The sequence below is a fragment of the Calliopsis andreniformis genome, chromosome 6, assembly GCF_051401765.1.
Source record: "Calliopsis andreniformis isolate RMS-2024a chromosome 6, iyCalAndr_principal, whole genome shotgun sequence".
Lineage (NCBI taxonomy): Eukaryota > Metazoa > Arthropoda > Insecta > Hymenoptera > Andrenidae > Calliopsis > Calliopsis andreniformis.
In genome coordinates, this window is record NC_135067.1 from 2,811,262 (window position 1) to 2,835,056 (window position 23,795).

Below are 23,795 nucleotides of genomic sequence, written 5' to 3' on the forward strand. Positions count from 1 at the left end.
TTATTGCATTTTTTCAACGAGTGTATTTTATGTACAAAGGACTAATAAAACATGATAGGAATTAAGGGGCCTAGCAGTTCTGATGGTTGTGAATGAATAAATATAGTTGCATAGTTGTACCACCCTATCAATATAAAAAGATCAACAATTTCTTATTATTTTCTCAAGCTTCGTGTGTAGAATACTCCTTTTTGAGTATAAGGATTTCTTCAAATTAAAATTTACCTATTTTTATAGGGTGCCAGGGTGGTGTACTCCTTAATATTCATTAGTACCTTTAAAAGAAGAAAGTAATTCTTAATAAGAAAGCAATTTCTTCTCACACTTATATAATTAACAATTTTCCACGAATTAACACTTTAATGTCGGAGCGTTCCAGCTCAACCTGACGCCTAATACAAGGTTTATAGGTTCTGTGTCCAATATGACACAAAAGTGCATTATCCAAAACAGAACGCTGTGTTTGATGTAATACAAAACTGCGACATCTGATATAAAGATGTTAACATTTCTTCTAATACAAAATTGATCATTAAAATTTGCAGGAGCATTTACTTCTACACGTGTGTAGCAGCCAGTACACTACTCATCGGCATGATCAACGGAATCCTTTTGGCAGAAAAGAACAAGGTGAATTCCTCAATTCCGTCTAGTTTTAATTTGCAAATCATGTATTTACTTGAAGCAACTTTGTGTTAGATACACAAATTTTGAGCAATTTCTGCCGCGATTGGATCGATCGCGAGATTCGTTGAAATCTTCCCACTTCCTCTCAACCTTGAATTTGTGATGAGATTCCAGGTCACTAGTGAAGTCTTCAATTTACCTATTAATACTCTGGGCATTAGTCTGACACTTATTATTAGTTCAAAGGAATGATTGACTTCTGTAACCATTCAATTTGACCACAGAATAACTTGATAACGATAACGCATTTTTTGAACGAGAATTTTCGAGGATTGGTACTTTGCTATATGTTGACCAGATTTCTACTGCGCTCGAATTTACAGGCCCTGCGTATAATCTGTATGAAAATCAATTAAATACATGCTATTTGAAATATTTTGACAGACTATTTGTATTCAAATTATGTCTGATATTGTGAGTAAAACATATATAGCTACAATAACAATAATTTCTAATCTTCTTTTTTGTAATGTTTATTTCAAACCGAAATACAACACAGTTTTTAAAGAAAAAATATATTTGTTGCATCTAAATTTTGTGTATCAAAAAATTAAACGAATTTTAGTGTTTAAGGTTCATTGATAAACCAATAAATTTTACCAATATGTTCAAAATAATATTGCGAATGAAAAAGATGATGTATACCATTCAGTTTCGAGTTACGGAATCCAAATGCTAAATGATCAATAATATTAAAGTCACGTAATTTATGATTAACTATATATTTAAAGCTGAGTTTCAGTTACATTCAAGTTAGGAAGACAATTGGAAAACAATTTTATAGTCATCGAAATCGGTGTGGCAACCCCTTTTCTATATAATTACCTCTTTTTCTAAATACCTTGTATATTTATAAATTATTTGTTAGGAGTGCAAGTTTTACTAAAAACTTTTAGATTTAAATTCTTAAAACGCTGACATGGAAAATCACATGCTAACTGAAGAATCTATTCCTTCTTGAAAACGCACATTACATTAGTCGAAAATAAAAATTCAACATTTCCAGGAGATATACATGAATTCTTTTGCATTGCATTCATTTATTTTACATTGCATTCTTTATAGAGAAAACTACTTGTCGAAAATTAAGAAAAGGATTTAATTTTCTAGAGGGTGCCAAAATATATCCGAGATTTTGCGGTACACGTATTCGAGAATCGAGGAATCGCACAAGGCTTGGCCACATGCGTTGTGCTTTTGACATTTATCACCGCTCTGAGCCCTTTGGTAAGTCGCATATAATACTATATTGTAATTTCCGAATTCTATCATTACTTGTAGTATCGAATTTACGTCAACGATAGTCGTAACAGTATGTCGATGACAGCTATAGTAAACTATTATGATGAAATTTAATTAATTTATGCCCACTTCTAAGCGTATTTTTGCATTAATCGAAACTGTGTAATAAGAAAAATGTGCAGGTCAAAGGAATTTCTCTGTTTCACAGCAGAAATGTAAAATACATACTGCATATAAGTTTTTAGTAAAATGTAAAGCGTTTTTCAATCGTGGGAGGGTCTGTAAAGATTATAGAGCTTATTTTAATCGTGGTAATATTGTTATTCGTATGCGAGATACTGTTAAAAATGATATAAAAAGTCTAACCAAATCATTTCTATCATAACGATATAAGTGTCGTTGTGATAGAAATAAATCTAAACATGATGTGAATAAATCCCTGACATTATTACGGAACAATGCAGATCTCTACGTTACTCAAGTATCTATCCTTTCGAATACGAACATTCGTGGTAGATGGAATGTTCCTTGTGGCAAATCTAAACATGCGTTCAAATCGGAAGCCTATTTTGTGGATATTTTTTTACAAAATTCTGATATTTTATAATCGTACTACAATGAATGGAAAAGGTCAAGTTACTTGAAACTCAAGTTATATTACCATTAATAAAAAATCGTATTGAGGCAAAATTAACAAAATCATGGCTTTGTAGCGATCTTTGCAAAAAAACAGAGCCTAATAAAACATTTCGAACTGTGCATGACTAGTCATTCTAATATTTTACACGGTCATTCACATGCTTGTTACATGCAAGCTTAAATTTGCCATCCACTTCCTCACGACCGGTATCAGCTGTTCGAGTTGCAGGCCTGACGTCAGTTGTGACGTCAAAGAGGGCGGAGAGGGAAGGGGGGATGAGAAGACAGCGAGTGCCGCAAAACGGCTAATTAGTGTTCCGTGCTTACGCAGAGACACACCTGTCACTCTTTCGACAGTCAGCAGCAAGACCTTCGGAGTAACACTTCGGTAACAGCAGTTTAGTTTCCAAACGCTCGAAGTCTTCGTAACGTACAGAATTGCCGATTTCTCTATCTCTCGCAACCTGGTCCATTCGGTCTGCTCGAATACCACGTGTCATACGTGCGACAGCCGAAGCAACTCGCAATAAGAATGACATTTTGTCGAATTAATGTACTTCTGGAATCGGTGGTCTCACCTTGATTCCCTGAGATTGCTATTCATCTTGGGAGCAACCAAAGACCATTCTTTGGTTGACCACTAGTTCGTGGTGCAGTCACTAGACAGCGTCAACGTGAGCTAGTAATATACTCATCCATTGTCCAAGCTCTACCACGTCGTCTAGTAGCAGCCCCCGTGTGACGAATAGATGCACACGAATAAGGTGGACGCAGAGCCGTAGAATTTCGGTGAGATAAGCCGTCGTTATCAGCCACCGGAACTAGCTCTGCTAGTAACCATGGTCCTCTCTGCTCACGACTCATAGCTCTCGCTGTGGTTCGTTCGAGGTAAAATCTAATAAAGTGCATCTAGCGCAGAGGAGAGTTTGACTCACCTCTGTATGCTCGTCAACCGACACTTTTTTCACTACAAAGCAGCGTCGGTAATACAGTCCACGCCTCTACCTTGTGCTTAGTAGCGAGGTATTTTTTTTCTTTTTTTTTTAATTTAAACTAACCCAAACCTCTAAGTGAGGTTTATACAGCTGTACATGATATGCTTATTTACTAGATACATTATTTATTGCCTTTTTTTTACATCACGTAGCTAGTATTACTATCTTAAAGAATACAGTTATTTAAATTTTAAGTTCACATTTTTCGAAGTAGTCGCAAATAAATTGTAATGTTTGAATGTGGAGAGTGACGAGAAAGCTTCTGACATTGAAAGGTGGATATTGTTTGCGTTTTTTAAATTTTCCTATTAGGGTTTTCCTTTGGAAATCGTATACTGGACATTGCCAAATGACATGGTTAAGATCTTGTGTATCATATTCGCATTCACATTTTGTTTCGCTCGTAATACCTATACGCCCTAAGGAGGTTGCGAGATTACAGTGATTAGCTCTGTAGCCATTAATCTTTGTTATCACTCTTCTGGGTAAATTCAAGTTGTAAACCCAAGGTTTACTTTTATTAGTTATGTAGAGTGCAAAATATTCTCTTCCCTTCTTTAGGCTTTGCTCTTCATTATACCTTCTGATAGATATTGTTTTTCCCTCCACAAAGGTACGTTTCGTAACTTGGAGTCAGGTTACTAGAGGACAATTACAATTTATTCGTAAGCCAAACGGTGCGTTTGCACCGACTTTCCGTTACAGACGTCAACCATGCTGCCAAACAGAGGATCTGCATCTCCCAGGAGGCGCCGACAGAAGGCTCTTGGGATTTAATTAAAAAAAAAGTCTCTCCTTTTCAGAACAGACAAAAAAAATTACTTTTAAACGTTTCTTTGGTTTAATCCACCTTTCTCTCCAATCCGGATCGTCGTTAGATCACCTTCGTCGATTCTAACAAAATATGTGAAATCTGTTAAAATTTCTCTACTGTTTGGAGTAGCATATACCGTGACAAGAGCCACTGCGAAGTTCGAAATTATGGATAGAGTATTTATATTACGATCTCAATTTTCTCTATACATTAATTACTGTGTAATCATTCACAAAAGTCAAGGTTTGAGTGTAAAAACGGCTGTAGTTGATGCTGGCAATGCAGTTTTCAGTTGTGGTCAAATATATGTTGCACATTCTAGAGTTACTTCTTTGGAAGGACTCTATCTAATTAATTTCGATCCTTCTTGTATAAAATCTAATACTGTAGTTATTGTAGAATACAATTAGTTAAGGCATATGTACAGATCCGATCTTCCGTCTATTGAGAATGCCACACGTAAAGCATCTCAGGTTACTGATTCACTTCAGACTATGCCAATTAATAACACAAAATCGCAAAATCCAAGTAATGATGATGCTCTAATCATTTGTAATATAAAAGAATTTATTAACAACGATCATGTTTCTTGTTACGTCAAGGTATGCATGCAATGCTTGCTAAATTGTGTACATGTCCTGAGTGCACTTCTTCAACATGATTACAATGGCCAACTAAAAATTTTGGCAGAGAGTTGTATGAATAATAATAGTAACCCACTCAGTTCTTTTGCGGTACGTGAACTTGTAGGAGGGACATTTATGCAAAATATTCAATAAGGCATTTTAATGTTTTCTAACAGTTTCGTAATTATCGAGATTTAAAACACCTTCATCAACTGGACAACTATTTTTGAGTTCGGTATTTTTTTATTAAATGATAATAAATATTTTTTGGAGTGATTTTTTGTTATATTTCTTTGAAGTTGAATATTTTTTGAGTTTTACTTTTGTGGATTAATATTTTTTTAAGGAACTTTTAGCGGGATTATTAATATCTTTTAAATGCTTCTTGGGAGGCTATTTAATATCTTTTGGATATTCTGTTAGAGGGATTAGTGTCTTTTGAATTCTTTCTTGAAGAGATTAATTTTTTTGGACTATTTTTGTGGGATTAATATCTTTTAAATGCTTTTTTAGGTGAATTAATTTTTCGGAGACTTTTTTGGAGTTAATTTTTTTAGAAATATTTGTGTGGAAACCAGAGTTCAAACTGAACTCAACTACTACTATGATGTTTTTACATTTTAAACATTTTTTTTGGATTAAGTTTATTGCCATGCAGAATACGCTATAACTCGTAAACAAGGTCAAATAGGGCATAGGTTTATATGAATATTTTTTCTTATTTCAACGTCCTGAATCTACTGCTGTACTTTCCACACGCAACGGAATACCCTGTATATACAGAACCACATGCCTCAAGGCTGAGATATTGTTCTGTGAGATCTGCGGTTCCACGAGGCTAGTTACCATTGCGGCCGCGATGTGGCTAATGTATAATTCGTATGTCCCGTTGGGAACTTGAGGCCCTGTGAATATATAATTTCTATTGCGAGCCACCCATTGTCTTGCAAAGCAGTATCAATCGACGAACCTTTGTAAAGAGTTGATTTATACACCAAGAACATTTCCGAATATTTCGTTCACGTTAGAACGGATGTTTATAATACGGTGACCTTTATTACTATGTACTATGCACTATGTCAATATTTTGATGCACAATCCTGTTGCCCTTAGGCCCAATGCGCACATGATGTTTGACTCAGCAGATTGACGTTTTTCATCATGCAGTGCATACGATTCCGCTACAATTTCTCAGCGATATGACGATATCGTAATTATCATCCATCACACAACACCACCATCGCAAAGCGTCAAGGAATCGCAAAAAATCTCAATCGCAGCAGAACCGTTTGACATCAAAAGTTTTATCATACGACACGTTACAATATGACAAGTTTTGTTTCACGACAGTTTTACGAAGAAACTTATTCCCAAAACTACCTTACAAACTCAATTTCATTTCAATTCACTATCACTAGATAAATACTATACTAAACTGTACGCGAAATATCTCATCAAACACTATTTCAGTAGATTCATGTGATTATATAGGACATTATTTTAGCTTAAAATGAATATTACATTTATTAAGTTACTCGAACTAGGTCTATTAGATCAATGCACCTTACCCGACTTCCTGTGTTGGGATACGTACCCCAAGTCTTGATAAATGTGAAAAAGACCTACACGTTAAATGTGAAAGTTTTATCCCTACTACTAAGATAATTAATTTTAGAACCAGGGAAACGATTAATGCAGTGATAGTGGCAGCACAAAGTTTCGACCGCCGAACAGTGTAAATAGGGTCTAGGAGCGAATATCCGTGTGAGACAATACTAATACAGCAGCAAAAATTTGTTAGTTTTGGTTCTTTTTGCACGCAATCTTTGTTAACACATTCGAATTGTATTTACTTATAAAATCATGACTTACTATCTTTTGCTATTGCTGTTAATAAATTAGAAACACAGAAGTTGTTAATAAAATTTAAAATAATATTACGCCTGGAACGTATATAGTGTGACGTAGAATTCGTGTCTTCTACACGATTAGTATAAATATAAACAGGAATTTTGTAGCTTTCTCACCAACAATCATGTAATGAGTTGTGAAACGCGACACAAACAAACAGCTTAATCTTAATAATATGTATAGACCTTTGTTCTTGAAATATCTGTGGCGACGTTTACGATGTACGTAGAGAAGATTTTGGGCTAGTTGCAGATTTATGTAGTTGTAGTTTATAGATCTGTAGATTTATGACTCTGAATTTTTTTACACTTTGTACATTTTTGTTGCGGATTGCATTTCTCAATATTTTCAACATTATTATAATCCACACATACGTATTAGAAAGTACCTCAAATAAGGTAATTAACCCTTGGAAGGCGAATGGTTTTCAACAGATTTTCAACGCGAGAAACGTTGGGTCGAACTGGGCAACGAAATGCAGGGCCATTTTGACCAGTAATAGACTTTCTATTGCAAACTAGTTTTGGGAATAGAATATATATAAATGCAGTTTGAATATCATGTACTTTATTTTTTTTTAGTTTTCTGTACACCTGATACATGAAATTTGTGTATTTCATATATAAAATTACAATTTTGATATGATGTATTATGTTCAAGGTAAAAGTAACGCTATATTCGTGGTACGATGATTAAATATTCCAATTTTCTGCTAACCATTATGCGAGTTTTACAGCCATAGGCACATATCGCTAATACCTCGAGACTTAATATAATTTCCTTAATGTCATATTATTACGCGAATAGATAGACACCACTAATCATTGTTATAGAAAATCAATGGAAAATTAAGAGCGTTATCTATTACCACTATTGACGCATTAATCGATAAATGTCTTGCAATCCGAAAGCGGTCGATATTTAACGGAAGCCTTGATTTGCCAATCCTTTTAATACGAAATAGCGAAGTAGAAGAAGATTCACCTTTGTTTGCCTTTTTCTTTGACTGTAGCTCACACTAGAAGAGGTGCGTATGTGCAGCAACAGCACTTTCACGGAATGGCCAGAGAATTCCAGCGTAACATTCCAGAGCATCGACGCACCAGATGTTTGCTATTACATGGTCTTCGCTGACGTAAGTTCTAAGCAAAATAATTGATTCTGTTCAGAAAACTAACAGCTGGGATAGATTGAAGAGCCCTAGCATTAAACCAAATTTGATATGTCTTCATCAGATTAGTTTAATACCTTCTCGAGCTCTAATTAGATGTACTATCTTGTTTCTGACTACATACTTTAACTACAATGAGATCCATCTTTACTCTAAACTTTACTTTTAAGACATTGAAACGTGATCTTCTTTAGGAATTTAAGGAAATCCTTTATCAAGAAAGTTTTATTGAATTGTGAAGTCGAGATATTATTATTTGAGTTTAAGTTTACACATACACTACGTTTATTACAGAAATCTTAGTTGATTACAAAATATAAAGTCAGTCACTTAGGAAATATAAGCAAATATTAGTGAAAGCTCATCTGGTAAAAAGTATTAAAGTAGAACCATATTAGACGGATCTATTAATAAAAAAATAGATAAATAAAACGATAGATAGATAAATAAACAGCATAAAAAGGCTTGGACTCTACAAATACTTCTCATCCATGTTTCGTAAAAGGCATTGATAGTTAAAAACACTTAAATAATGTATAAAAAGAATTGAATCTCCACAAATTTTATTCATCTTATTTTCAATATTGTCTTATCAGAATGGGTAGTGCTACTTCTGCTTAGTAAGGTGGATAATTTAGGCAGATCGCCTCCAATTGTTACGATATTAGATCGATTTTATTGTGAGCACAGAAGCATTTGTAAAATTAGAAATAATTACAAATAGATAGTCTTTCTTTCAAACCTAGCCCAAACTAATTCTACATAATCTGATAGAATTTGATGAGTACATTCTAATAATCATAATAATAATTTTAGAAATGTATATAATAAAATCAAAAGTTATGCCTGTTTAAAAATGCTTTATTTTACGGATTAGATGGACCGTCATGTTCACATGCATCATGCTTGGGCATTCTACGTGATAAAGCATAAAATATCTTCCAAGCGATCCAACGTCCTATAAGGACCCAAAGAGTTTAAGTTAACCCAGTGAACAAAGATAACCTAAACCAAACACGAAACGACATGATACCAAGCGTATTTCAATTTTTATCTATAAATGCATTGATGACTAATAGTAATACTATTACTACTACTACTACTACTACTACTACTACTACTACTTGTTCGCTTGTTACAATCCATAGAACAATTCAATACAGTTACAGTTTATGCGTCCATCCTGACATAAATTGTCTGCTGAATTCTTAAATGCACGCATCATGGTTTTCTAATTCGTGAGTGTTGAAACATAACACAAGAGAATCATTGTAATCTATATAAAAAAAATAAGACGAATATTGACTTTGAATTTTGACCGAGTACAAATGTATGGAACTACAGTTTTAGGTGTTTGAGGGTAAACGGAAAATGGGGAGTGCTTCTAGTGTACCGTAGAAACAATTAGTGCGAAATTTGCCGACGTGCCCTAATTACAGTTTCTGAGTGTCCGAAAATTAAACAATTGAAATCGAAAGAAAAAAGACCAGAGAATGCAGATATACGTATATATATATATATTTTTTTCAAATTTTTGGACACTTGAACCGGGATCTGAATTTGAAAAATTAAAATATTTTTAAATGACTCACCCTGTATATTTTCTTAAAAGGGAGACAATGATGCACCCTGTATGTACAACTAAATAAGATCACCTAAATATGTGTCTTATTTTTTGCTGTATAATTTCTCAGGATAAAATTATACTATTTGAAAGTACATATGTAACCGAGGAAAGGACTTCTCCTTAAGGTTATGTTTTTACGAAATTTTGAATGAAGGAGATTTTAAATAGAATTTTACATTCTTCTTAATATCCTTACAAATATACTATCTATTATTATATTAATATCTAGACATACTTGCATCTGAAAATTAAAACATCTTAAAGATTTACGCAGCACGCCGAGTCAAACTTTCATATTTGAATATAAACATTAACAACTATTAGAAATGTAACTTCCTCAACTGATTAAACGTACAGAACTATGTTGCCCATACAAGAGGGGTTTTGAATTAACGAAATGTGGAAGGTTCGTGTAGCACATGGCTAAAGAGTGAAATCTACAAGCTTAGATCTTTTACAAATAATAACTTATGTAATAACATTTAATAATAACACCTAATCTAACAATTAGTAGGAATAAAAATACAATAATACTCGATTTTTAAATAATATTTGAACATGTAGTTATAATGGGGTTATAATAGGTACAACGAACTCACTGGAGTCTAACAGCACCGACACATATACCCATACAATAAAATCTACTGTTTCTTAAGAATAGTCTCGTCAATTCTTTACTTTTTGCTGATGAATTCCTCCATTTTTTGTCAAATTTCTAGTCAGAGTCGACATAGAACACATTGCATGCTGCTTTTAAATGTATGCAGTTATACTATTATATCTGTAGTAATATACTCCAGTAATTTACCATATTGGAATATATCTTATATGTGCCATAAATTTTGTAAATAAATTACTTGTGTTCATTCTATAATGTTCATTCTAATACTACATTTATTACTAAATCATTTCGAAGTATGTAAACATTGAATTATTCCATTTTATGCAACAAATGATTCCGTTTTATAAATTATCAAATTGTAAATTTAAGAATTATTTATTGAATTCTCAACCTTTGAGCAGGTTGAAATAGTATTCTTTTATCTAAAAAAAATAGATAAATTACTTATACACCTAAACTTTAGAAATGCATAGTCAGTATCAAACTCGTGCATTTAAATAAAAATATAAATATTTATTCCTATACATAGTAACATTACACTGCTGAGAAGTAAGTACATTAAAATTGATCAGCACAATTCTATCAAAATAATCGATTTTCTAATAGTGAATTTAGTTGTTCAGTACATTCCTTAAGTGTACGTAGACGTAAGAGAATTTTATGCAAATATACAGAGTATACATATATCAGAAAACATATCACATTGGTTACTTAGTCCATTTCTTAAATTAACATATACGTAGGAGAATTTCATACAAATGTATGGACTTGTTATTAAAATTATACGTTTTCTTTTTTAAGTCCGCTGCAGACGAACGGTTTTTTGCCGCTGCAACAATTCCCAATTTTCAATTGTGGAAAACAAGAAAGGGTAGTCGAATGCGGCAATTAAGCGACACGATTGCGTATTTTCAAAAGGACATAGGTCCTATTTCACAGCACTGCGTCAATTCACCGCTACAATTTGCAGCATACGTGCAGCCTAGCTGCCATGTTCGTATGTCTTTCCTTGTTTTCCACAATAAAAAGCTGGGAATTGTCCTTGTTGCTACAACGCGCGGCTGCGAGAAAAACGCGTCTGGAGCGGGTCTTAAATAGAAATAATAATATTAATGGAAATATTAATGTAGAAAGGACTTTAATTTAATGATCACTTGACTCTATAAACGAGTGTATACAGAATGTATCGGAAATCGTAGTACAAACGCGCAGAGGATGATTCTACATACATCTAAAAATAAGTCGAAAAACAGAATAAAATTTTTTCGATTGAGACTTTGTTGTTCAGAAAATCAACCATCAAGTTCCGTCAAGTACGGATGTATCTACTTGAAAGGTAGTAGGAGCTGCTCGAACGAATTTCTTCGCATTTGACTACTATATTCAGACTTGTAAAGAATGTAAACACATTATAGCTTAGTAGGGATTGAATTAATGCATTAAGCTCCAATAATAATCGTTTATTTGCGTTAATATTTATGTAGTCAAACTACGAATTGCTAAAAGTATTTTTCGTTTTGTCTGAATTCAAGTGTTGCACTGATACGCAATATCATACAAGTATTTAAAGAAGTGAAGACTTGCGACTTAGCATCAATTCATGCTTCCTTAATCAATCGAGCAACACTTTGATTAATACGAAACGCAAAATACTTTCAGCAGTTTGTAGTGTAACTAAATGGATTATTAGAACGTACTGCATTAATTCAATCCCAATCAAACTATAACATTGTTTACAAATCCGAATAGAGCGGCCTAATGTGGAGCATTCTGGTTGACTAATTCTCGTTAACTATCAAGTATACGCGTACTTCACGGAACTTGATGATCGATTTTCTCGAAAACGAAGACTCAAACTAGATATACTAGATACGAGGTGTGGCAATTAAATAACGAGACTGGTGTGAGGAATATGATTTATTGCAAACAAAGTTACATTTAATTTTCATCCCCTTCAACATTTGTGAAAGAACGGCTCACATTTTTACTTCTGGCATCAGATTCCGAAAGCATGAGAATCTTAGAGGTATGCAGCTAATAGACCTGTTCAGAGGGATTAAGACTGCTCCTTTGGAGGCAGTGACTGTTTTCCAGTGATCAAGAATAGCTGCTGGTTCTTTAGAGAATTAAAAGAGTAAACTAGGATATGGCAGAGGGGTGACATTACTGACAAAATTTGGAAAAAATATGGGTTTACGGAAGCTAACTTTTCGTCCTTATATGAGAAGCTTTTGATCTGGAGAAGGGTTCATTCGAAAGGAAAAAGTTCAATGAAATGCAGTCAACTCGTGATTTCGTTTAAAATACCCAAATTGGCGACATACGCTTCTGAAAATTTCCCCCTCCATTATACACACTACTGAATCAGTTGCGTGTACATGCGTTTGGCGTTTCGGACTACTTTGAATAGCTCCAGAAAGTCGAAAAAGGTGGCAAATGTGGGAATCATTTCTTTCGTTCTTGAAACGCTGTCCACTGTTCGAGTCACCGTAAAACGGCACGAGGCACGCATGATCTTTTCCATTGCCCAGATATTTTCTATATCTCAGTATAGTATTGAATCATATGAACGTAGGGGTATTTAGCATACGGCACATGTTATTTGTTTGTGTATTTTTATTTTGAAACTTATTTGAAAATAAATATATTTTGCTTTATTCTCAACACATTTATTCTGAACACATTTAATAGGATACCTATTAGAACTAAAACTAAACTCCAACAGAGGTATGATAATTACAACATAAGACACTGTTTTTATGGATTCGGTGACTCCTCTTAGTAGTACATCTACAACATAGAGTTTACATCCTGGATTAATCGCAGGACTCAGAACACTACAAAGTCACTCGCGTAATAGTCCCCATACTATTTCCATCCCATCACTCTAGCAAATTCTACAAATACGGGGTGCTGGGGAAAGTAACACACCAGGCCCCGCTTGACACGCGCACAAAGTAATTGTATTTAGGGAAACAACGATTGCATTACCTGTCAAGATGTCCTATTTCCTGGACAGCGCAAATCCGACTGCCCCTTTTAGGTACCCGGCAATTGTTCCAATTCCCTACCGAGGATACACCTCTTCTGCATCTCCCGATCCACCTCTAGGAGCAACATTCACCCGAGAAAAAGCGGGGTGTGCAAACACGCCTACAATAGATAAAAGATCCAATAAAAATTGTATCTTGCACAATGATTAATGTATCATCATAAAGTAAATACAATTCAGTTCCAAAGTCATAGGACCAAAAAGGGACGATTTGTAGGGTTACCTTTTGGGCTACAAGCCACATACACCATTACTTCGCTGCAAATAGCGTTACAAGTATACATGTGAAATGGAAAATAGTATGTACCAATTACCTCGCTCAGGTGACGAACACGGTATATCCTAACGTCATAACTCCTATAGTCTGTATTTACAGGTCTCGTGAAATCCCCACTTTTTTGTTCTTTGTATGGCGATTCGAGGCCTGTGTTGCTCTGAGATCAAGAGCGAGCACTCTGTTTCTCGTACAAACAAATTTCCGGTCAGGTCTGATGTAACTGCAGAAAATCTCGCCAATCTGGCACTTCTGGATATAGCGGTTTTCCATTACCATTTATTAAACTACGATATATTTCTCAAGCTAAAGAATGATTTTCGACTGTTTCGTCCATGTATACCATGAATCTTTTGGTAATGGATCACGGTGTCAACATCGTCTGATCATTACTGCGGTATTTATGTGCGATAGTAATCTATCCGTGTTTCGATTGGCTACTTATTTTATGAACACATACTAATATAAATAAATTGAATCAATAAAATTACTCTAAAAATTGAGTGAAACTTTAACACATTTGTCAAGAAAATGGTTAAGTTGCATCTCATAGTTCCTTTAATACTTTTTGCCCTCGTGATGAGTACAACTGTGAATAAGAAAAAGTTGGACTTGGAATTTCTAGATCAAGGTCAATTTTATAATTTACGTTTTTAACACATCCCTATCGATCCAGGGGCGCAGAATCCAAGAAAACAAGCTTAAAAGCAAAGTACTATCATAACTTTTTTTTTTATTATCATTTTTCACTTTAATTAACTGAGTAGTATAATGATAGAGAAAGTACTATTATACTTAAACCAGAACTACTATATGGCAGCCAGTTTTTAGACACTAATACAAACACGGAGATTGTTAGATCCTGATCACAACACATTTTTATTAAATATTTGCTAATATAATTTAACACATGGTAGTGTAATGAAAACAATATGTTGTGGACGCAACAATAAAAAATGTTTCATGCGTATCAGTAATCAAGGGGCTTAATGTGTCAAATAGGGATTGCAGACAAACTTCAGAATAGTAATCTAACAATTTCTAAGATTTCTGATCTCTACAGGAATAAAATCACTTTTTAATGCAGCTCTTCCCGGTACTCGTGATGCTGGTCATGATAACCTGTGCAGTCTACCAGATCCTGACGTCGGTATTCAAAGTGGCAATACTTAGCCTGGTGGTAGTCTGCTACCTGGCAATCAGCATCTACAATGCTGTGCACGAAAAAGACATCGAACTGACGGGGAAATGGCTTGCAGCCGTTTTGGTGGTTTTCTTTATGGGCTGTCTAGTTGCTCACTCGCAGCATACAGAAGCGACTTACAGGTAATATATTTTAAAGCAACTTCATTTATACAGAGCGCCGAACTAAATCTAACATCTGAATTATTTCTGCTACTATTGAAGGTAAGAAAAAGTAAATAACAAGGGTTTAAATTATTCCAAAACGTGCATCTAACGGTGATAAAGGTAACCGCTCGAGGTCATTTTTAAGGTCTTTCTAAGGCAATCGGCATCAATATGAGTTTGGCGACTTTTAAACTCATAACTTTTAAGTGATCTGAAAAAAGAAAAATAAGTTTAAATTCCATCAATATGAAACGAATAAGATGGGAGCACAATACTAAATTAGCTTACTTTATCAAATGTTTAACCTACGAAAAACCGAATGTTAGGAACTACTACATCGTAAACGAACATGGGGTCAAAAATGAACCAGCGTTAGCTAGGCGAGGGTTAAACTGCCTGCAGCCAGAGCAACACATTTCCGTACATGATGAGTGAACAATTTACTGGTATTTTGTATACCGTTCCTATAGTAGATTAATAAACGCATGTTGTAAGTATTTAATTCTCAGCTACCTTGCAGCTGTTGCGAAGTACATTCGCAAAAACGGTGTATTAAAGGTACTAAATTCTGATGGATTACAAGTTTTTCAATTCTGTTGAAAAACTCAATTCTGAAAGATGGCCGAAACGGAATATTTGAATAACACGTGATACGTACAAGGGAAAAGCATGATCGTGGAAATCGCTTTAGAAACGACAGTAGGTACATATTATAGTACTAAAGAAGCCTAATGGGCGTTCATTCCAATGAGCTTCCATTTTTGTGATATGTTGATTTCAAATTTTGTACGAGTTTATAGCTTATTTTATAAAAAATTACATAAAAAATTTTAACAAGATAGGTTGTGGGTCAGGTGACTTATAAACGAAATTTCTTATTAGCTTGTAATTCCTGTCTCGTATTTTCTACCAGATACTACAAATTGATTGATTTGTTCTTAAAACTAGGCCAGTTTGTACGATCACTACAGATAAGCTGCATACTATATCCAGTATGTACAGGAGACAATAATAATGTTTTGAATTTAATATACCTATATGCTAAACTAATAATCAGAGGAATCTGTAATTTTACAGATGCACTGAAAGACAAAAATAGAACAAAAAGATATTAATACATTTTGTTATATCTCTTGCTGTTTCACTCTCATAAAGCTTTAAAAATTCAAGATCCAGTTTTTTAAGAGTATCATGAATTTTTAATAACTTAGAAAAGTCAAACTGTAAGAGAAACAACAAAATGTACTAAGAATACAGTGATTGTTAGTTTAGCATAGAGGTATATTAACTTTAAGGCATAATTATTGCAAAACGAAGACCAATCGAACATCATGTCATAGGACATTTTGGCCTCCATTTCAATCTCCTACCACTTCTTAAAATGTCGAAAGCTATATTTCAGATACCCTATATGAAATAGCGTTTAACTGAAAACACTAAACCCACACAATGATAGGCCTTGAAAAAAGTATTGTAGTGTACACAACATAAAATAGCAAATAACTAAAAAAAATTAAATGTTGCCGCATATATGTGCACATGACATTTTTTATTGCCTTCGTATATAGAATATACCTTCCAAAACTGTCCCACATGTTTGGGAACACCCTGTATAGTAGAAACAGCTTTTCTCTTGCTACATTTATCGACTCCACACCGAATATGTTAATCAGGATGATAATACATATTAAACGTATGTAAGAGTCATGATGCATATATGAAAATATTCAAGTATTTTCATAATCGAATGCAGGTTGGATTTTCTATGGAAACTTCAAGCCACAGAGGAAAAAGAGGAAATGGAGCACCTGAAGGCCTACAATCAGAAACTGCTGGCGAATATACTTCCGGAACACGTAGCGGCTCACTTCCTGTCTACTGTCAATTCGGACGTAAGGCTCTATTTAAATACTTGCTTTATGATTTTCCTTAATTTATATACATTAGAATTACGGTCGGACCACACTCTCAATATGCTCATGATTCGCTCACTCTCCGCTCTCGATTTAATTAGAAATCAATTGGAAGATTACCAATGATCGTTAGAAAAGTAAGACAGATTTGAAGAGACGTTCCTAGCGGTCAACTGATGAACTATACGCATATTAGAAAGAGACTGCACGTGAAAGATAGAAAAATGTGTGTACGAAATTCTTTGAAAAGTCTCCACCATAATTTATCTTTCATTCGTATGCATGTCTCTCTATCCTTCATGGGTGGTCACTTTCGAATGTACATATAGTTCAACAGTTGTCTGGTAGGAACATGTAGTTCGACAGTTGTCTGGTAGGAATGCCTCTATTGAATCTGCCTCGCTTTTCTAACGATCATTGGCAATCTCCCTACTCATCTCTGGTTTGATCAAATATTATTTCGTTGTTTTTAAATGTACATATTCACGTTATGAGTATGACCTTTTTCACACAGTGAATCATGAATCGCGATTCATGTATGATGGATACCGACCGTACAGGGTGAAAAGAAATTAATGGTAGTGGTGTTCAGGGATGAATCTACAGCACTGGATCGATAGAAATTTGTGAAAACACCATCTGCAAAATTATTTATAACATTGAAAATTAATATTAATATTTTTACTATATAATCATATTTTCATCGTTGACTAGAAAAAATGATTGAAAAGAACCATGTGCCGCAAACGAACTGTATAGTTAAGAAAAATTGTTAAACATTTGGCATCGATTGAATTGTGTAGTCACTCTTACAAACATGGGCCTATCACTACTCTATCACACAGAAACGTCTATTTTGAACGTGAGACCCAGCATAGTGGTGTGCGTATCTTAATGCAGGAGACTTAACAAGGTGCACCTTTTTTTCTTTCTAACAGTTCCAGTTTGATATGGCAAAATTAACAATCGTGAACTACAATACTATGTATAATAATAATATATTTTCCTATCTGCTCAATGTTTGAACTTTTTATCTCTTGTTGTTTTATCTCATTTTTTGGACCTCATTCCATTATAAATAACACTAATAGTTAAACATTAACGATTAAGCACTGAATCACTAATAACAAATAGTATTGCACTACTGTTAATAATATTTTAAATAATAACTATATATATAAATACGCATATAATATTAATAACATACACATATAATATTAATAAAGTAGATTTAGTCTAACTTAATGCACAAAAAAACTAAAAACTTTAAATAGGACGGCAAGGGGACCAACGGCTGTTAGACATGCATTCGGTGTCGTTGTTGAAATGATTCTGACCTTTCAAAATTTTTCGCATAATTTTCCAAAAATTCCGAACACGGAGTTGACAGTAAACAGTTACCAATTTTGCGTGTCCTTCCACAGACATTGTTAAGAAAAGGGAAGGACAATAAAGAAAGTAACCTTGACTTTAACTGGACATCTGCGTTTACAAAGATTCAGATGTTGAAATGAACCTTACAGAACTCAGGTCAAGTCGGAATCGTTTTAACACTAACATCGAGAACATGTCTAAGCGACTGTTGATTTCCTCCATGTCTTATTTGAAGTTCTTATTTTATAGTATATTATAATAGAGCAGTGGTATTTGTTATTAGTGTTTTAGTGTTTGATCGTTAGTGTTTGACTATCAGTTTTATTTAGCGTAATTTCATTCTTAGTAAAATTGTAACAACGAAGACTATCGTTGCAGAATGGAACGTATTCCGAAAAATAGAATGAATCAACAGGAGATAGAAGATTTCAACATTGTACATATATAATCCTATAGTTTACGATTGTTAATTTTGCTACATTATATTGGCCGTATGGAAAGGAAAAAAAAGTTACTCGAATTAGGCCTATTAGGTATAACGCCCCACGGTCTACTCCATCTTCATCTCCCTCTATCTTAGTCTATCTCTCTCTAATTATCGTCATCTCTCTCTCTCTCTCTCTCTCTCTCTCTCTCTCTCTCTCTCTCTCTTTCTCTCTCCCCCCGTTGTATTTATTTTCGCTCTCTTTCTATTAATATTGTCTTATTATTTAGTGCATGTTCTATTAGGTTAAATACTTAATTCATATTTTTCTATTTTATTATATGTCATATATTATACGTTTTAATTATATTTTAATATAAACATAACGTATTTCGTACGTTTTCATCTAAAACAGTCACGGTTAGAATAAGTGCGCCATTAGAAACAAGACACTACGCATGCGCGAACTCTGACTGGCGGGTATATAAAGAGCTGCGAAAGCAGCAGGGAACACACTTCTCTCTGGCATCGATGAGTTACGAGAACACGAGGATCTGAGAGGCAGCTGGGGTACTCATCCAGAGATCGAGATCGCTCCTTTAGAGGTAGCGACCGTTTTCCAAAGATTAAGAGTATTCGATGCTCCTTTACGGACTTAGATTTGCGTAACCTCTATGATAAGTACACTACGTCGATTCTAAAAAGTTCCTCGAAAGTTCCTTAAAAGTTTCTCAAAGTGTACCTAGACAAACTATTTGTAGAGTGCATGATATAATGTCAACGTTTTTACTTCTTATGAATGTTCACCTTCAAAATATTATTTTTACGCATATTGAATTATTTATACGAATATTGAAGGTCGCAGAATACACGGCAGTAATTGGGAAGAGTTAAATATTATAAATCGGGAAGTACATATGTGTTTACTACTTTTAGCCGGTGCTTATAAACCGCACGGAGAGATAACTAATAAGTTGTGGAATTCATGGATGGGAACAGTGTTTTGCCACAACGAAGTGACTACGAATGGATTGAAAGATTCAAAAATGGCTGCACAAACGACGTGAATACAGGATCCAAGCGTACACAGCTACAAATGAGGAGAACGTTACACGTGTATGACATATGGTTTTGTTAGATACACGATTGATAAAGTGGCAAATTATCTGTAATTAATCATGTTTCTACCTATAAAATCATTCACAATAAATTTAGGCTTATTAAAGTCTATGTAAGATGGGTACAAAAACGACTCACAATCTTCCATAAAGAAATGGATTTAGATAGCTATCAACAACATTCAAATCGCCATGATAAACTTCATTATGATCCAGAATGTAAAGGATAGAACGTGAAATGGAAGCAACCATAATCGCTTAACAACAAAAAATTCAAGAGCCAACCATTGACAGGAAAACTGGATCCTTACAGTTTTTTGGGACTCATCCTGGTTATCAGGAGTGGGGCACAACAGTAAACCCGTGCTCCTTACAGCGAAATGTTTACCGAGAGCCTAAAGCCTGTAATTCGAGACAAATGCTATAGATTACTGTAAAAAGGTGTTGTGTTATTACGTGTGTAACGCCCCCCCCCCCCCCCCCACACACACACACACACACATACACACATCATTCCTGCGCCATTGCCCGAAGGTGATCCACCACATTCTACGTCATGTATATAACCGTCTCTTTTCTTTGCCTAATGCGCTCCCTTTCTAGGCTAGTTATTCCACTCATACATAACCTTCTTCATTGCGTTTATAATATTTAGTTAATTATAGTTGCCTTCTGTTAAAAACATAAGAAGTTCTATACTTTACAAAAATAGCGCAAATATAAATTCCCGAATGGCTTTCTCGATAAACCGCCTGGTTTGCAACGTCGCACAAGGGTGGAGGCGTCCTGGTTGCAAGAATGCTAACGTTTCACATGCGCGTCGCTATTGTCAGGTCATGTTCTGCTGTGGGTTTTCTCCAGGTTTGTTCCGAAAAGGGCCTGATTGTCGCTGCCACGGTGGAATAGCCAGCCGTCACTATCGCGGCGGAGCGCCAAGCCAATGCCCATGGTTTGTAATATTTAAGAATATTCATATTTGTTGACTTACTGTCTTCATTACACATACTGTAGAATTTTAAGACACACATACTCAATTTCGTACCTTTTTATAATATTTTGTAATCACGGTTAAACTAAGTTATTATTGCCAATATTAGAATAAAATAGAGACCACTCCGACTGCGCATGCACGTGCTCAAATTTTTCGAGTATATAAAGAGATGCTCCAGACGCATCGCGAAGAGAGCAGATTTGGACGTCAAGAACAACGCTTTGACTATCTCACAGACAGCTGGTACACTCCCAGTGGTTATTAGAGACCACACCGCTGGTGACGTAGTGCTCATGGTTACAGTGACTTAAGGCCCAAAAGATTAAAAATATTGTATGCTCCTTTTGGGATTGATTGCGAGGCATTCAAGTATTCATGAACTCGGTGTAATAAATCCGACAAATTAATTCGGCAATTGCAAAAAGACTACAAAGCGCTCCATTCGAGACATGATCTCTGCGGCTATACCGACTGGAGGGTCCAGCAAGTTAGAATGCGTCCCAAAGATGCTTAGAGGTTGATTCATGCATATCCGTTGCCGTTCAATTCGTCCCTTGGGAGAAAATATTGTTCCCTTGTTTTTAAATGGAGTGGTTCGTACTCAACGTTCAGTGTCCGTCCGGCAAAACGGACGGTCAATCTTAAATTTTTAAGAATAAACTTTTCGTGAATTACAAATGAGATCTTCATAACATGAATATAATAAAACTATGATAACCTCCTCCCTGGAGTCATTTTAAAAGGCGAATCCTTTACTTTCACATTCTTAAGTTGAATTTCCACGAAGATGTTTCTGTGTTACGAAACAGATGGGAGAATGAAGATAGTTTTTGTTCAATAAATTGTAAAAATTCAAATGAATTCAAGTATGTCTAAAAAGTACAATTTTTTACAGAATTTTTCGCATATGTTTCTTACAATCAATGTCGAAACGTCTTCTTGGAAACTTAACTTAGAGGTGTGAAAGTAGAAAGTTAATGTATGACTTCTGTTTACGAAATAACAGTAATTAAAAAATGGACAATGGTTCGGTCTAGTATTTGATCAATTTGAAAAAAAAATTATTAATCTTATATAATTGATAGACATTCAATAATTGTAGTCAGAACAGCTACAAGTTGCGATGCGCATGTGATTCAAGCCTGATAACAAAGCAGGCGTACAATTGTGCAGTGAAAAGCACTTGTCTGCATCACGCCTCAGAGGAAAATAAGCGGAGTCAGACAGATGGGTACGAACAGACGGACACAGACGGATACGTGCGAATCGACCTTAACTGAGCATACATGCCGTAACAAGCACAGCAAGCAACTTAACGTTGGTGAAAGTGGCAGACCGCTCTGTTCAAGACAAGGTCCCGACGGTTAGAGCAACTGAACTTCACACAGACTAAACGTCGCTTAGAGATGCTTAACATATGTAGTCGATAATCTGTCTTTTTCTGAAAAGATCAGGAGACTGGACCTGGGTTATTTTTATTACTGAGGCAGCGACTCAGAATCTGTTAGATGAACATAACCTGTCCAAATCGCGTTTCCTACATTACCGACACCTGATAGAACACGTTGTGTTATTTACATATTATATATACTCACGCATAGAATCATAACCTTAGTACTTATTATCTAGGCAATTATTATTATAATTTCACGGCGTTAATTAATTGTTCTTATGTATTACGCATTCATTTTACCATTCTGTAGCACAAACCGTTCGGCAAGCATTTAGGTTAAGAATCGATTATACGAATTATAATGTATCAATATTCGATTTTCAGTTATACGTCACGCACTACCATACTCAAGTTTAGTTTAATAACTATCTTAATGTTCAATTAGTCAACTAACGAATTTTGAATAAATTATTAATATTAAACAGATCCAAGTCTTAGATTTCACTCTTTCATCGCACGCCACACAAACTCCCACTATCCTAAATTCGTGAGGAAGCCACTCTTCTCTCGAAACCTGTTCCTTCCTTTTCGCCTAACGCATTGGGACGTTACACATGACAATGCCTGTCCACTTACTGTTGTACAAATTCTTGAAACCCTCCGAAAACTCAAGTTCGATATAATGGCTCATCCCTCGTATAGTCCAGATTTTTCTCTCCTTTGAGTTTCCATTTGTATTCAAATAAAAATTATAGTAACATTGCAGATAATTATTGTCTCTCCCTCGTATAATGAGCTATGGGTGTACTCAAATGGAACAGAAGAGAAAACTGAATAAGACGCACTGGAGTGGACAAGGAAGGATAAGGAGGCATTGGCATTAATTTTATTTAGCGTAAAAGAAGGTCAATTAAATCATGTCAAAAGCAGAAACATCACGCAAAACTTAGGACAAGTTACGAAAAGTGTACGAGTCCAGATCCAGAAGAGCTGTTGAAAGAATTACATTGTAAAAATAGTTAAATAGGATGAAACAAGAACTCTATCAAGTGATGAAATGCATTAACGCGGTGATAAGCAGCCGCATCAGCTGGGAAAAGGCAGAACAATGAGCATTCCAGCTAGCGATTAGTGTGTAAATTCTGATATTTTCATAAAAAAATGTTATTTTTTACTTATCGGCAATGTATCTAGGAAATTCTTTACTGAGAGAGAAAGGCGAAAGAAAGTATCCTAACACAAAATTTTCTCAAACGACAAGTGCCATGATGTGTTTCTATGCTATAAAACACTTCATGACGACACGATGATAATACAGTGAACCTATAGAAGGCAAGTCTCTCTGCACGCATACGTATCTCTCAACGGAATGCGACACACACATGTGTCACGCATGCAGGACCTATCAGGAGCGAATATCCTGCAGCAGCTCCTGTGCGTACATACGCTGCATCTCACTTTTCCTACAATGAGCAAAATCAGCGGACTGCTGGAAGGAGTCTATTTTCAAATATAAATTCAACGTTGCTAGTGATAACAAACCAGACAAACAAATAGTACTAGTCTCAACCT

The 23,795-nt window shown here is 34.9% G+C and overlaps 1 protein-coding gene across 1 annotated transcript in view; it reads left to right on the forward strand.

The window, feature by feature from the left end:
* LOC143180604 (adenylate cyclase type 6) overlaps positions 1-23,795 on the forward strand; it is a 393,507-nt gene that overhangs the window by 358,835 nt on the left and 10,877 nt on the right. The window contains exons 16-20 of the mRNA XM_076380460.1: positions 546-630; positions 1,798-1,914; positions 7,927-8,049; positions 14,748-14,986; positions 16,764-16,902. Coding sequence (XP_076236575.1) covers positions 546-630; positions 1,798-1,914; positions 7,927-8,049; positions 14,748-14,986; positions 16,764-16,902 — 703 coding nt within the window. The remainder of the gene's footprint in view (positions 1-545; positions 631-1,797; positions 1,915-7,926; positions 8,050-14,747; positions 14,987-16,763; positions 16,903-23,795) is intronic.